Genomic DNA, 13,881 nt, shown 5'->3' on the forward strand with positions numbered 1-13,881 from the left:
AACACAAAACACAACAAATAAATTAAAAAAAAGGAACATTTTAACAAGAAATACATCAGTTTCACCCAAAATTCCTCAGAAGGAAACAGAAGCAAATGAGGAAATGCAAATTGTGTTGTTGTCTACGATCAAAGAGAGAACATCATAGACATTTCCAGGGGACACTACAAACTGCACTACAACATGGCAGTTATTAGTAAAGGGCCTGTATTCACATTCTAGCAGAAAAACACACTATGCTTGGTGCAAGATTGAATTTAAAGGTTAGATTACACTCAGTGTGATTGTGACTTGTTATTGAATGGTTACAGTAGGAAATAAATTGAGCCAGGACAGTGATGAACTTTGGCATCAAAAATATAATTTGGTACTGAATACAAAACCTAAACTTAAAAAGGAAAGATTAGCATTGGAACACTAAAATGTGAGTGTTTGGTCCTGCCAGAAACTTGTATTGGCACTGTAAAATGTTGCACTGAAAAATATAACCCAGGCATTATAAATAAGTGCATTTAATTGTGGTGTTTTTTCTGATTTGTTTTTAAGTGACAATCATCTGATTTTTTGCCCCTCGTTCTGTCTTTTTTCAGGGACAGTTTTCTTCTTACACAATCAGTTTTTGTTTATATTATATATATATATATATATATATATATATATATATATATATATATATATATATATATATATATATATATATATATATATATATAGTACAGCCATAGGATTTTTCATGACCCCATGAATTTAATAGTAATAGTTTTTACATTATTCCTTGCAAGAAAATCCATGACATGAACTAGGACGGCCTCTACTGTATAATCTACATCAGATCGGGTTCTCGTTAGGTAATATCAGGAACCATTAATGAAACTCTTTTTAAACTCTTATCTCTACTTGTACTTTCTAAAAAAATAGCAAAGCATTTTTCTCATTTCAATATGTTTAAGCTAGCACATACAGATCTAAATTGAATCTGTTTTAGTTACTTGTCAAGAGTGAAAGAGAGTGGACGTTACTGGAATTCATTGTGTAGATTCAATACTGAACCGTGATTTGTATGAGTATTACTGAACCACAACTGTGCCTTAAAATACTTGTCTTGTCTTGTTCTTAAAGCCTGACAAGAGGTCAAAAGAAGAACACAGCATCAAATCAAGTCTTTGCTAATGAGCTTTGAAAACAGCCACTGTGGTGTAAGTAGTGACTCTCCCGCCCACAAAGATCTTATCCCATTACTGAGTAAAAATCGATTAACAGTCTGGGAACCCTTGGCTATTGGTAGGACTTTGTAGTAACAAATATCTGGTGAGTCAAAAATCCAGTTGAATGCTTTGCACATGTAATGCAAAGAAAGGTCTACAGGAGGGTTTGAAGGGCGTGGCAATATACTTTATCATTTCAGTATAAAAGCTTGAATAGACATTCAAGTGTTTTTAATTCATCCCCACGTGATATAAGAAATGCATGGGGGGTAAACAAAGCCATGTTATAGAGCTCAAGAGGTAGAGACCAACACGGTGATCCTTTATATACATATTCACACAGTGCTGCTGTGATGAAATAATTAACAACAAAAACAAAGAAAGGCTTCTCCTTAGATATATCTACAACTCTGCTGTACACACAAAATACAGTTACCATGACAGTGAATCATTATATGATTTGTCCTCTACAGATCCTAGTTGCAGGGTAAAAATCAAGAAAATATATACATTTTGTATGCAAGTTTTAAAAATAAAATTAACTTCACAGCCTTAGAAATGTGCAGGCTAATACAATTTCTATACAGTGGTATTGTTTTTAGGTTGGTGGTTAGATTTGCTTCTCTATTTTACATATTTACATGATAAAACTCTGAGATGTGAGAAGAATGCATGCCATAAGACACAAGAACAGGAATAGAAAACAATTCTAAAAATATATTAAATAATTTACTTCAAAGCTCTTTTTGTCTGGTGACAGTGTACATGTATGAGGTGGAGCAGGGCACACTTGAGCACTGGATTACCATTGAGAAAAAGTCATACTGATGAGACCATGCATTCTTTTTTTCCTCATTCCTATGCTACTTGTTTTTATCCACTGGTGATCTGTTTCTATGTAATCCATGATGAATAAGTTGGTCATTAGTGTGTTGTGATATATTCAAGTAGACAGAACAAAGAATTAACAACCTTAAATAACAATATTGCTGGTTTTCACTGCTTCTTTACCATGGTAAGTTTTGTTTTGATTCTGACCGGTCTTCATCATCCAAAGAAGAATACGCACAACACAGGCAGGCTTGCAGGAAGACTGGATCTTGCCTGCAGTGAGAATCCACAGCTACATTCTTTCCCAAAGGTTCTACAGTATTTTTAGTGATTGCTTTACACTGTGGGTCTGATACTTACAGTGTTGGCCATCATCCTTGTCACTTATGAGAACAGCTTTACCACTGACCGTAATCCATTCCAAATTAAATAACATTAGTTGTCCCATCTATGGATCCATTTGTAGCCATTTTTATTTTTTTCTTTGAAAATATGGAAGCAGATAAACTGAACCCATCACGTCATTGTCTTTTTTTCTCATATTGAACACATTTACTAATGTCTGTCTTTATCATTGTGGGTGGGAGGTAAGCATGCAATTCCAAGAGACAGTTTAGAAAATAACTGGAAAAAATGTTGTTACTGTTAACATTCAAATATGTGGTAACATAACAATGCTAAAGTGTGAATGTGTAACTGTGCCTGACTGTTCATTAGGTTCCCACATGAATTCTGTTGTAAACAGTTTTAGGGGTACCATATTAAAAAACAATGTGTTATTTTAATCACTTACATTTTTCTGTAAGCAACATTGTTCCTAAATTCAGTAATCAAATTACAGTTACTAATCAAATAATTGTGTCATTATTCACAATACCTAAGTTTTTCAATTATCTGTAAAATGGGCAGATGGATGAAAAAAAAAAAATCAACAAAAGTGAGTGTTTGATCCGTTAAAACATGCAGTTTTATGTCACTTAACGTGATTTCTTCCATTAAAATATGTAATCATATGTAGGAAGGCCAGGCTCTTATTTATATAATATTTTGTGTCAACTCATATTTATACTATGCAATGTTAGAAAAGTCAACCACTTTTATACTGTTTTCTATATTGATTTGTTTTTGTTTTTTAAGAGGTTATATCCTACTGATTTTTTGTTTCTTTTAAGTAAATGGACGGTTCCCACCCAACTATAAATGGAATGAAGGAAGCAGTGCAGTGTGCGTCTAATGAGCCCACAACAGCCCACAATCTAACTGTTTCAACTGATTCAAATGTTCTCATAAACAACAGGAAGGGTGGACAACTACAAAAACAAGACCCAGATTGTAAAAAATTTCTTTTTCTTTTTTTGCTCTGTTCAGCGCAGTTTGACTGTGTTAAGCGATTTTGCTTTCGTGATACTTTCTCTCAATACTCTTTGGGGTAATATTTTCTTAGTTCGTCTGAGTGAGTGAATAGTTACTTTACGGACCAAGCAGTCAAATTAGGAGGCACAAAGTAGACAGCACACATTCCTTCATAGAAAACAACTACTACGTTAGGTTGACAGGACTTTTGGGCAACAAAGTAGTATTCAGCTGTATATCAGCTGTAGAGGAGAAAGGGTTGGTCAAAAGAGGGGGGAGAGTAACACTATAAACGTTTCTGTTTGAGAGTAGGGTGTAGTATAAGCATATCTTTTAGTCTTTGTTGGACCCATTTCCTATTCACAGATTATATCTCAGATTAAATTGTTGTTCATGTTAACATGCAAGTGAGCATTTAAACGTTCACTCTCAAGACTGAAAGATCTCCACAACAAAAAACTATTCATCGTAATGCCTAAAATTAATTTATAAAGTAGATTCCATTTAACAGTATGCTAATCTGAATGTATGCTCTGAACACTGTGGGCACTCAGTTTCATTATTCCATTATTTAGACCAAAAATAAAAGCATTTTCAAGGGATACCTGACCCTTTTCAAAACGACTGACTGAATGGTTTACATGTTGGGACAGGTTCAACTTAATTACAAATATTGTGGAGCCTCATGTATAAATATTTGCATACAGTGTTCATTGAAATCATGCGCAAAACAGCAGATACAGTACAAACATACATACATTAACTTGCTAATACATGTACAGTATGTAAAAATATCTAAAAAATCACAAATATTCTAACAGTAATTACATTCCTGTACGCATCTCCTCTTTTTATGTTGCTAAGCAATTGTGGATCTTTCCTCTTTGACAACAACCATAAATAACTGATTGGTCCGAGGCTGCAATTTGAACTTTGCCGGCTATGAATGTGATTAGATTTGAGTTTCACATGGAAGGATACCACTATGAATAGGCGATAAACTATGAAACTGTGGAAAGAAACGACAGATTGTGTAGGTGCCTCTTGCATATCATTATGCTGCCACCAATACAAATACAAGTCAAAAGTAATTCTGCACATTATTCATGAAATCACAGTTATTTTTTTCTGCTTACAAACTTTTTTTCCCCATTTTCCTCACTAGGGGGCAGGAGAACTCTAAAACAGACAGACAAACGGCCCTTACTTTTTAACGGGTACCTCCACCAATTTTACATTATTTAGAAACTGGCGTTTTGTGAGATTTGGCACCCCCCACAGTTTGAGTGCAATACCACTGTTGTAAATACAAATCCCAGGTCTGTAACAATCTGTCAGACCTAATGTAGGTGCTACCTACATACATAACACATTATATTATGTCTTGAAAACTTGTATATTGAAGTAAACATGTATGTAACACTGTTATACTACCCTCTCACTGAAGTTACAAGTGATGGAGGGGCAGATTAGCTGAGACACCCTTTTACAAAACACTATATGATCAGAATGATTTTGAAGCCATAACTTTTAGGCAGAAAAGTTAGATATTGTTTACATTAAAGTGCATTTACAGGTCTTGAGGAATATTACTGCATATGTGGGAAAAAGTAGAAGAAAGCCTTCTGCGGCTCAGGGGGACACTGCATATAATAGACTGCATTCTGTGATGTCACTCAGTGGCTAAGTTACACTGTAGGTCATGTAGGCATCAGGCATTGAAAGTGGGGATCCAGGAATGGTAAGATAATATTGGCAGAGGTCTGCACTCTATTAGTGCCATACTAGTTTGTTTGCTAGATCAGTGGACTGCTTTTTAAAACCTAAAGCAACTTACACACAACTTCTGGTGTCACAAAAAGCTTTTCACTATCATTTTCACAGAAGTGCTCCCAAAGACCTGTAAAAACACTTTAATGATGAAAATTAGTGGAGTGACTCCTTAACTCCTACTGAATTGTTTCTGCGTTCTGAGTGTTAGGTAACACCACTGCACTCCAAACAAAGTGCCTGTCGGATAATCTTACCCTCCCAAACACTTTATCATAGGATGTGCAGACAGATAACATTTTATAAATTCCAGAACTTCAACTTCAACTTTATGCATCATTTTTATACATGAGGCGCTTGATCTTTGGCAAGTGAATTGTTACATAAGTTAAAAAAGTAATGATAATAATAAAAAACTATGGCCAAATGTGCATGGGAATATTGGGCAATACAGGACACACAGAGGAACATGACTCTAATAACTTATTTATGTTCAAATATCTATGTGCTGAAGAGCATGTTCTTTCAGGTGGAAAAATGTTGAGCCTACCAACACAATTACAATTGATTGTCTGAATCAGAAACAAAGTTGGATTTAGTTTACCAGTGCAGAGGTGAAGGTGGGCATATAATGCAGAGTGGCCTGATTGTATGGGAGAATTGCCGATAGTGATTCCAGTAATTTTAAAATAGACATCTTCTTAAAATTTGTATTAATATATATAGCAAAACACAATATACTTCATTAAGATGCAATAATTCTTAAATCCTATCTACCAGGAAGTGACCAGATGGGTTTGTTTTAAACATTCTGATTTGGTCTGCAGAGCATTTGTCTCATTCATTTGCATACCAAACCCCTCTAATACACCCCATAAAGCAATCATCAGTGAACTTCTCTTCATTCGTTTCATATTTCAGCATAGACACAGCAGACCTGTGAGTCCTGCTCTCCAGTGAAATGCTACGCAGATGATAGAAGACATTGAAACACGTTCTTGTTCCCAGTTTAGCAGCTTGTCAGTTGGGAAAGATGATGACACACAACAGCAGCTATTCCCACACCAGCGGAGATGGAGGCATTTCAGAGGGCTGAGCCACGGTGGAACTGTTCAAAAGGAGGCCAACAAGTGGGAGAAGTTACAATCATTCATCATCAAATACAATCATTAGAACTGAATGTCCTTAAAGTTTTAAGACTCAAAAGGTACAACTACTAACATACTACACAGATAGTGCAGATAAGAGATTATTACACTTCCATGTTGGGAATTTTAAAAATCTCATACTTTTAATGACAGTAGTGTAACTGAGGACATACAGATAAACTGCTGGCCTAGCTCCATTAAACAGATATAGAAACACAGCTTTCTCCAATTATTAAGCTGTCTAATAGACATATCATATCTTTTATTATCTGCAAATGCAGAGTCTTTAGGTTGACAATGTCACATACTGCTGTGTTAAAGAGAGGTACAGCGAGAACTGAAGCACAGATCAGTATTGATTAATTGTCATTATTATTTCCTGTCGTTGCATTTTGTGAGTCAAAGGGAAAAAAGTTCTTCATACCTGATAAAGCTTTTGAAAGCAGCTGATTGAGGATTAATGCAAAGTGGCACTCGACTCCCCTTTTGCTGTTCCAAAATAAACTGATGGATTATCTCTGTGAGGGAAAAACACAGACCAGCAGAGAAAGATCAGTAAAAAAAAAAAAAAATCTGAGTTTGATTTCTCACTTACAATATCCTTAAGTGACAGAGTAACTGACACAGAGAGGAGAGAGACATAGCAGGTCAAGCTCTTCAGAGTGCAGCAGGATAAGATGTTGCTGAGCTAAATGCAGCATAATTGTCTTAACAAAAAAAAACATTCCATTGATGATGGCCTAATTGTTTAACTTTTCTCTCTAATAGTCAGTTTTCAGTCTGTATTTGGCTTCATCTCCTCCAACTATCAGAGGATGTCAAGATCGAGTGGATTAACTTTATTTTTGAAGGAAATGTGATGGAAAAGTCCCAACAACAAACACAAACCTGTGTGTATTTTAACATTATTCCACCAGACTGATTTGTCACTAAGGGTTGGCTGTGGCTATGAATTGGTTTGGCCAATGTGGCTATGCCAGGTCAGAGACAGCGTAAGTCTTATTCAATACTTATGGTAGGTGTGCAGCTGCAGAAACACCATGAGCAGTGCTGGCTCAGGGCTGCGTTAATTGACTGATTTAGAGCAGAGTGGGCTTTTCCGGATGGGGGTGCTTAAGGTATGTTTTCTGACCACTTGACCATTTACAAATGCACCCTCTTAAAACTTCCCATTCCTCCTTAACCGGGCCGTGGCAGGTCCATGCTCAGACCAGGAAGGGACTGTGACTGTAATGAGATCTAAACCAAATCATAACGTCCCTAAGCGCCATGTGTGAAAACCAGTTGAAATGGTTTATCTAACCACCACAATGAGTAGTGATTATGGTAGCTGATGCATTACTTCCACAAGAAATCAGCTACTCCTACTGTATAATGGGCATACAGTATTTGACATGTGTGAGAGAATGCGATTCCAACACAGAGCATGATTATTAGGCAACCATAACATGAGGTCATTATTAATCATTTAACAGGAGGGAAAAAAATATATGCTCATTTTTTTCCATCTTTCCATAAAATGTGGAAGGCACATTAGAGCAAATATTGGTGAAGCTATAATTATATCTGGTCCCCCTTGAGTCTGCTTTGAATGCTCCACAGATCGTGGGATTTTCCAAACTTACAAATGGTCCATTTCAGAATCATATATTCTATGTTCTTGAATTACAACTATTATTATATTGATGCATTAATTCATCCTTTTCCTGCTGCAGCCCTAGTGTTATGAAAACATTAACTTTAACAAATTTATATACTGCTGAACCTGCTTAACCGATAATAATTAGAGCTGTAAGGTGATTAAAAAAAATAATCTAAATAATTACAGAATTTGTAATTAATTAATCTAGTTAATCGTATTTTAATCTCATATCTGCTAAAGGTACCCAAATAAAGATTTCGAATTCTAGGAAATTACAAAATTGTATTGCATGACTAATCAACTGAATACACTAAGAAGAGAAGATTTGAAATCCACATTTTTTTTGGTCAAGTGCGTTTCATAAATGAAATTTTAAAGAAAATGGTCAAGCACATCCCAGCAAACCAATCAGGCAGGTGCATTGTTCAAAAACGCAATACAAATACACTTAAATAAATAAAATTCAGAAATAAAATAAGGCTGAGTCTCAAATAGGCACTTAAGCAGACTCTCAATTCAAAATGAGCACTGAAGCTGACTCGATACAGCAATTCAAAATTAATACTAGAAGTATAAGGCTGTGAACAGGGACATAGAATTAGTCCTCAAATTAAGAGCTTTACATTGCACCCCATTTAGAACTGGGTTCTTAGCGGGGGGCTTTTAAGTTGAAAGTAGCGACCGTCCTTAGCTTGCCGACACAACAACAAGCTAACACAACCAAACAGCTACAGAGACCGAGGAGACGCTGCATCTCCTGGATCTCTGCGGCTGTCCAGTTGTTCATCTTCATGTCTGCGGATGAAGTGATGGACTGACTGCTGTGATCAGCTGTTTCTTGGTTTTAAAACTCCCCGGTTGTGGGTCACACAACAGTGCAGGTCACTGACACCACTGCCCACCTCACTCAGAGGCAGGCACATTTCTGCCTCATTTTTAGATAGCAGGTGAGACGGAAATAAGTGTGCCCCCTGGGGCAGAAAATCGGCGGATTAAAACAGACCCCCAATTTACCAGCCTCTGTCTAAAACCACGGACTGAGCCGCCTGAAGGACAGAAAAACTGGCGGCTTGGTGCTCTGTCTAAAAACGGCTCATGTCTGTTGTCACCCTGCTTTGACTAGCGACGCAGGTGGGAAGTGACAAACACGTCCGGACAAGTTCCTCGGTGCTAGTGCTACCGTGACGTGCCACTGCCAAGTAGCCTATGGGTCATTCACTGGGCCAAATTTAAAATGCTCATGAATTGAATTGCCACTCAGAATCTCAGAATTAATTGCGTTAATTTTTATAATGCGTTAATTTGCAGTGTAATCAATTAATCTAATTAACGCGTTAAACTGACAGCCCTAATAATAATATAACTTAGCTACAACTAAGTGAGGCTACTTAGCAACCATTTGCCTGTGATGTTGACAAACTGAAAGACACCCTGCTGGCTACCAGTCCAGCAGCGGTCAGACCTTGCAGATGCCAGTTTTCGCTGCAATGGGTTGGATTTCGTTGATGTATGCAAAAGGGGTGGCAAAATTCCTCCCAGCTGGTCTCAAAAACAGGTCACTCAGGGAAATAAACTATTTCAGCTGAGGTTGAGTCATTCCGCATGCTATGATGGTGTAAGAGTAATTAAGAGATCCAGAAGAAGACACAGACCTGCTACATTTCTTGCAGTGGTCGCCGCCTTATCTGCTAACTGTGCAAACTTCGCCTTTAAGGTGAACCGCAGGAGAAAACAGAACTGGAGCGTCTCATCTCATGTCCCTGTTCTCCTCAGGAGGCTTTCATCTTACAAATTGGACAAGCAACAGCCAAACTTTCTTGAGGAGTGTTCCAGACAGTGAGAAAGCCAAGGAGGTTAAAGATCTAGACCTGGCTAAAGATACTGAACCTGTAGCTCTTACTACAGGGTCAGTATCAGTATCTAGGTGTTTTGTGGTGCATGGAGTCAGACTGTTTTAAGTTCAGATTCACCATCAGCAGGAAAGTGGTCACCAGCAGAGGAGTTTTGTCAGCTGGGAGTTCCACATATGACCCACTAGTATTCCTAGCTCCAGTCAAAATAGAAAATTCCTTTATTGTCACTATTATCACAGTTATGCTTCTTGCCAGGATCTTTCTGTAGAAAAAAATCTAGCATGTGATGAGGAAATCCCTGACAGGCACAATGCTGGAGCACTTGGATAAATAAACTGCCTCAGCTATTAAGCCTGAAGGATTTGGACTCATCACAACAGCGCAGCTACACCATTTCTTGGATGCCATCAAGAATGTTTAAGAGATTGTGTCGTTCCTGAAACTACCAAACAGTAAAAACCGTGTGCATTGTGCTTTCAGGAAAGCGAAGTCAAAGCTGGCTCCCTTGAAGCATACCACTATCCCACGCATGGAGCCAACAGCTACAGTTGTGGCTGCCAATATGGACAAAATGTTGAAAAAGGAGCTCCAACTTGAACTACAAGATTCCTTCTTTTGGACTGGCCTAAGTGGCCTCATGTAGTAACCAGTTAAATGGCCACTACATTAAGCGTATAATATAAGTATAATATTGCCTCTTTAAGTGTTTTTCTTTTCATCTCCAAAGTCAGCTTCACTGTAGGCCATATTTAGCACATTTGTCTGAATTTTTTATACAATCTACCTATCCAAACAACCTAGCCAAAGAAACATTCTTATATCTGCTGGCACTACTAACCTGTTTGTTCAGTTTTATCTTCATTTCAATGAACACTCTGGCAGATTGTGTTGTTGAATGTAAATCTGATTCTTAAAGTAGTAATAAGCCTTAATTTTGTACCTACTGAAAGAATCGTGAGGGTCAGCAATTGCTGTTTTTAAATCCCTGTATCAGAGTAGAAAAGTCCTTTAACACAGTCAACATAAAGCCTCAGCATAGCAGCTAAACTTACCTTTGACCTGTCTCACAGAGCTCAGGTTCTTCTCAAAGCCATCATCAAACTTGGGATTAGTGACAGGCTCAAAGTCACTGGTGTAAACACGGCCAGAGGATGTGGTGTAGCAGCATTTGCACATGCATGTATGGTAGCGCAGTCGACCTTCATCCAGGTAAGGGTGGGCCAGTGCATCCTTTGCTGAAATCCTCTTTGCCTGAATACCAAACACACAAGTCACACATGAGTAACACGAGTCTCAAGAGTAGAGTCGTCGTACCCGTTGCTCTTCCTGAAATTTGTGCTGCACAGGTTGAAAAGCCCCTTGGGGTAAATTGTTGTTTGTGATATCAGGATTTATAATTAAAACTGACTTTGTTGCTTACCCTAACCCAAACCCTTTTAACAGATCTTTTTCATGACAATCAAGTTGTACAGTACATACTAGTTATCATTTGTGAGTGACTGAATGGGTTACCTTCATTGTAAAAACATATATGCAAAACTATGTATCACTTAATGACTCACCGGATCAAACACCAGCATCCTACAGAGGAGGTGGACAGCTTCATGGGTTGCTTGGCTAGACAGTGTGTACAGAACAGGAAGAGATGGCTGCAGACAAAACAAACATCACAACATCAAGCATCTTTCCCTGTCTCTTGCAGCTTCTGGTATATCTAATCACACATTTTTATCACAAACCATGTTTTAATTTGTTGGATTTCTTAAAAATGTGAGAAGATTGAAAGCCAATTTAAACATGAATGCAAAGATTCTGAATCTCAAACAATTAGCTCTGCTGTTGTTAAACAAAAAATATATACTCAACATAACTGCTAAGCATCATGGATACAATGTCTTCAGACTGAAGACAAGATAACTTGGTACCAGATATCTTGAAGGTAAACCCATAATTGTCACTTGAAACAAACTTCAGGACTTCTTTACATACATAGAACCTTTTCTGAGAAATCTTAATGATATTTATAGACTTTACCTCTGACCAAAGTAGGGACAAATCAAATGGGCAAAATAACTTGGAGGACATTGAAAAAAAGGCTTTCCAAGATCTATGAGGCCCTCCTCCACAAAGTGGTCTTCACTGGTGCTAAAACTAGCCAGCTCTTGTGAACCATGCAGAAGACAGTCTGTATTTCAGTGGAAATAAATTTATTTCAGGCATTATTCAAATACTGCTACCAAAAAAACTGAGGGGTGCACCAATACCATTTTTTTCAAACCAAGTACAAGTACAGGTATTTTCATTTGTGTACTTGTCGAGACCTTACGGATACCGATATTTCTACCACAAAAGTAACCATTACATTATAGATGCACTGAATTGGAAGACACGATTTATTTTCGTCTCTGCTTGTTACAACAAATGATAATGTATTAAATATAAATAATCATAACTTCCTGTGTCAACAAAAAGCCTCCACATGTCAAGACATGCCTCGCACTGTCTTCACGTTTGACAAAATGAAACTTGACAAAATATCTCAAAAATCTGACAAATTAAACAATGAAACTTATTACACAGTTAACACAGTCGACTTAATATCTCAATTAAACTATTGCTCAGTCTCCACATTTGAATCAGTGCGATATATGATGAAGTAGCCTAGTAGTTGTTTGAACGTCTGCATGTAATCAAGAACTGACTGTCAAATCAAATAAAGAAACAACATTTCAAAAACTTTTTGACAATATCTATTGTCACTTAACATTTAATTATACAGATATATAATACTGTCGGTGTGTATTATTTTCTTCCCTCTTTAAGAAGAAGAAGAGGTTAGGAAGAAGGGCTGCATTTAAAAATATGACTGAAAATAAATAAAATAACTATTTAGAAATTGTGCATCTTAAAATAAAGAACTTACTTTTTGAAAATAACCTTTCTGTTTCTGTTTTCCATGAAGTAAGGTTTCAGCTACTGTACTCATGCACTCCTGGACAACCCTCCATCAGTAAATGGCTTTTTTATAATAATCCAAGCAACTCTGGGGGAACATGAGCTATTAGCGCTGAGAGACCAGATGTGGAGTTATTTTTCTCTGTCACTCGTCTCTCTGTCTTCTCCCCCTGTATCGCTCACTTGTCTCTCTGTCTCACTCGCTTTTTCTCCTCTTTTACTCCTCTTTCATCTGTCCATATTCAGAGTTGCAATGTTTATTGCCTGGAATGCACAGATTTGATTGGCTGAGTAGCATCACGTAGGATGGCTTAACTCTCATGCAACTGGTCAGTGGATTTCCTGATCCACTAAACTCGCGGCGCTGTTCAAAATAGAAGTACCTTGTCATAAGTTAAGATACTTAAATACATCATTGACTATAGGTCCAGGTCCATATAGGTCCTGTCCGAGATGACAACGAGAAATGACTAGCCGCCTTCTGATCACGGTCCTCAGTTTCATGCAAGGCATATGGCGCAGTATTGGCCTGATACCTGATGCAATATAGACCAAGACCATTACTCATAATAATAATAATAATAATAATAATAATAATAATAATAATAATAGCAATAACACTAATTTGACTGGCACTTATTGAAAATAATTAACCTATCTATTTTTCTAACAAACATAAAACTGAATAGCAAAATTATACCTTGGATTTATAAATGGTTGCATCAGACAACTAACTGAATACACACCAATGAAAATCCTGCTAAGTCATGTTTGGTCTTTAACTAGATATGTACTCCAGCCTATCAGCACTATCTAACACCCAAATAGTTCTACATAAGGATAACACAACTGTGCTGTGTCCAAACATTGGACAGCTTGAGAGAGCTCAACTGCCCTCTGACAAAGAGGCTAGGCAGTGATTAGCCCTTTTTAGACAGAAATGGCGGCACATTTGCTCCAAGGTAAGGATGGCAATGTGCCACCCTGACTTCCTAAAACGGAGGTGTTATATTCCTCCTTTTCCAAAAGCCGCCTCTGAGGTAGGCATAAACATGTGACGGGACGTGAAGCTAAAAGTTGGGCTGTGAACAATGACAACAAATTTGTATTCAAAATAAGAGCTT

At 37.3% G+C, this 13,881-nt stretch overlaps 1 protein-coding gene across 1 annotated transcript in view; it reads right to left on the reverse strand.

The window, feature by feature from the left end:
- Window positions 1-1,506: 1,506 nt before the first annotated feature.
- nlk2 (nemo-like kinase, type 2) overlaps window positions 1,507-13,881 on the reverse strand; it is a 45,428-nt gene continuing 33,053 nt past the window's right edge. The window contains exons 8-11 of the mRNA XM_037073572.1: window positions 11,365-11,451; window positions 10,855-11,053; window positions 6,732-6,825; window positions 1,507-6,267 (exon numbers count right to left, since the gene is read on the reverse strand). Coding sequence (XP_036929467.1) covers window positions 6,213-6,267; window positions 6,732-6,825; window positions 10,855-11,053; window positions 11,365-11,451 — 435 coding nt within the window. The 3' untranslated portion in view covers window positions 1,507-6,212. The remainder of the gene's footprint in view (window positions 6,268-6,731; window positions 6,826-10,854; window positions 11,054-11,364; window positions 11,452-13,881) is intronic.

Source organism: Acanthopagrus latus, chromosome 2, assembly GCF_904848185.1.
Source record: "Acanthopagrus latus isolate v.2019 chromosome 2, fAcaLat1.1, whole genome shotgun sequence".
Classification (NCBI taxonomy): domain Eukaryota; kingdom Metazoa; phylum Chordata; class Actinopteri; order Spariformes; family Sparidae; genus Acanthopagrus; species Acanthopagrus latus.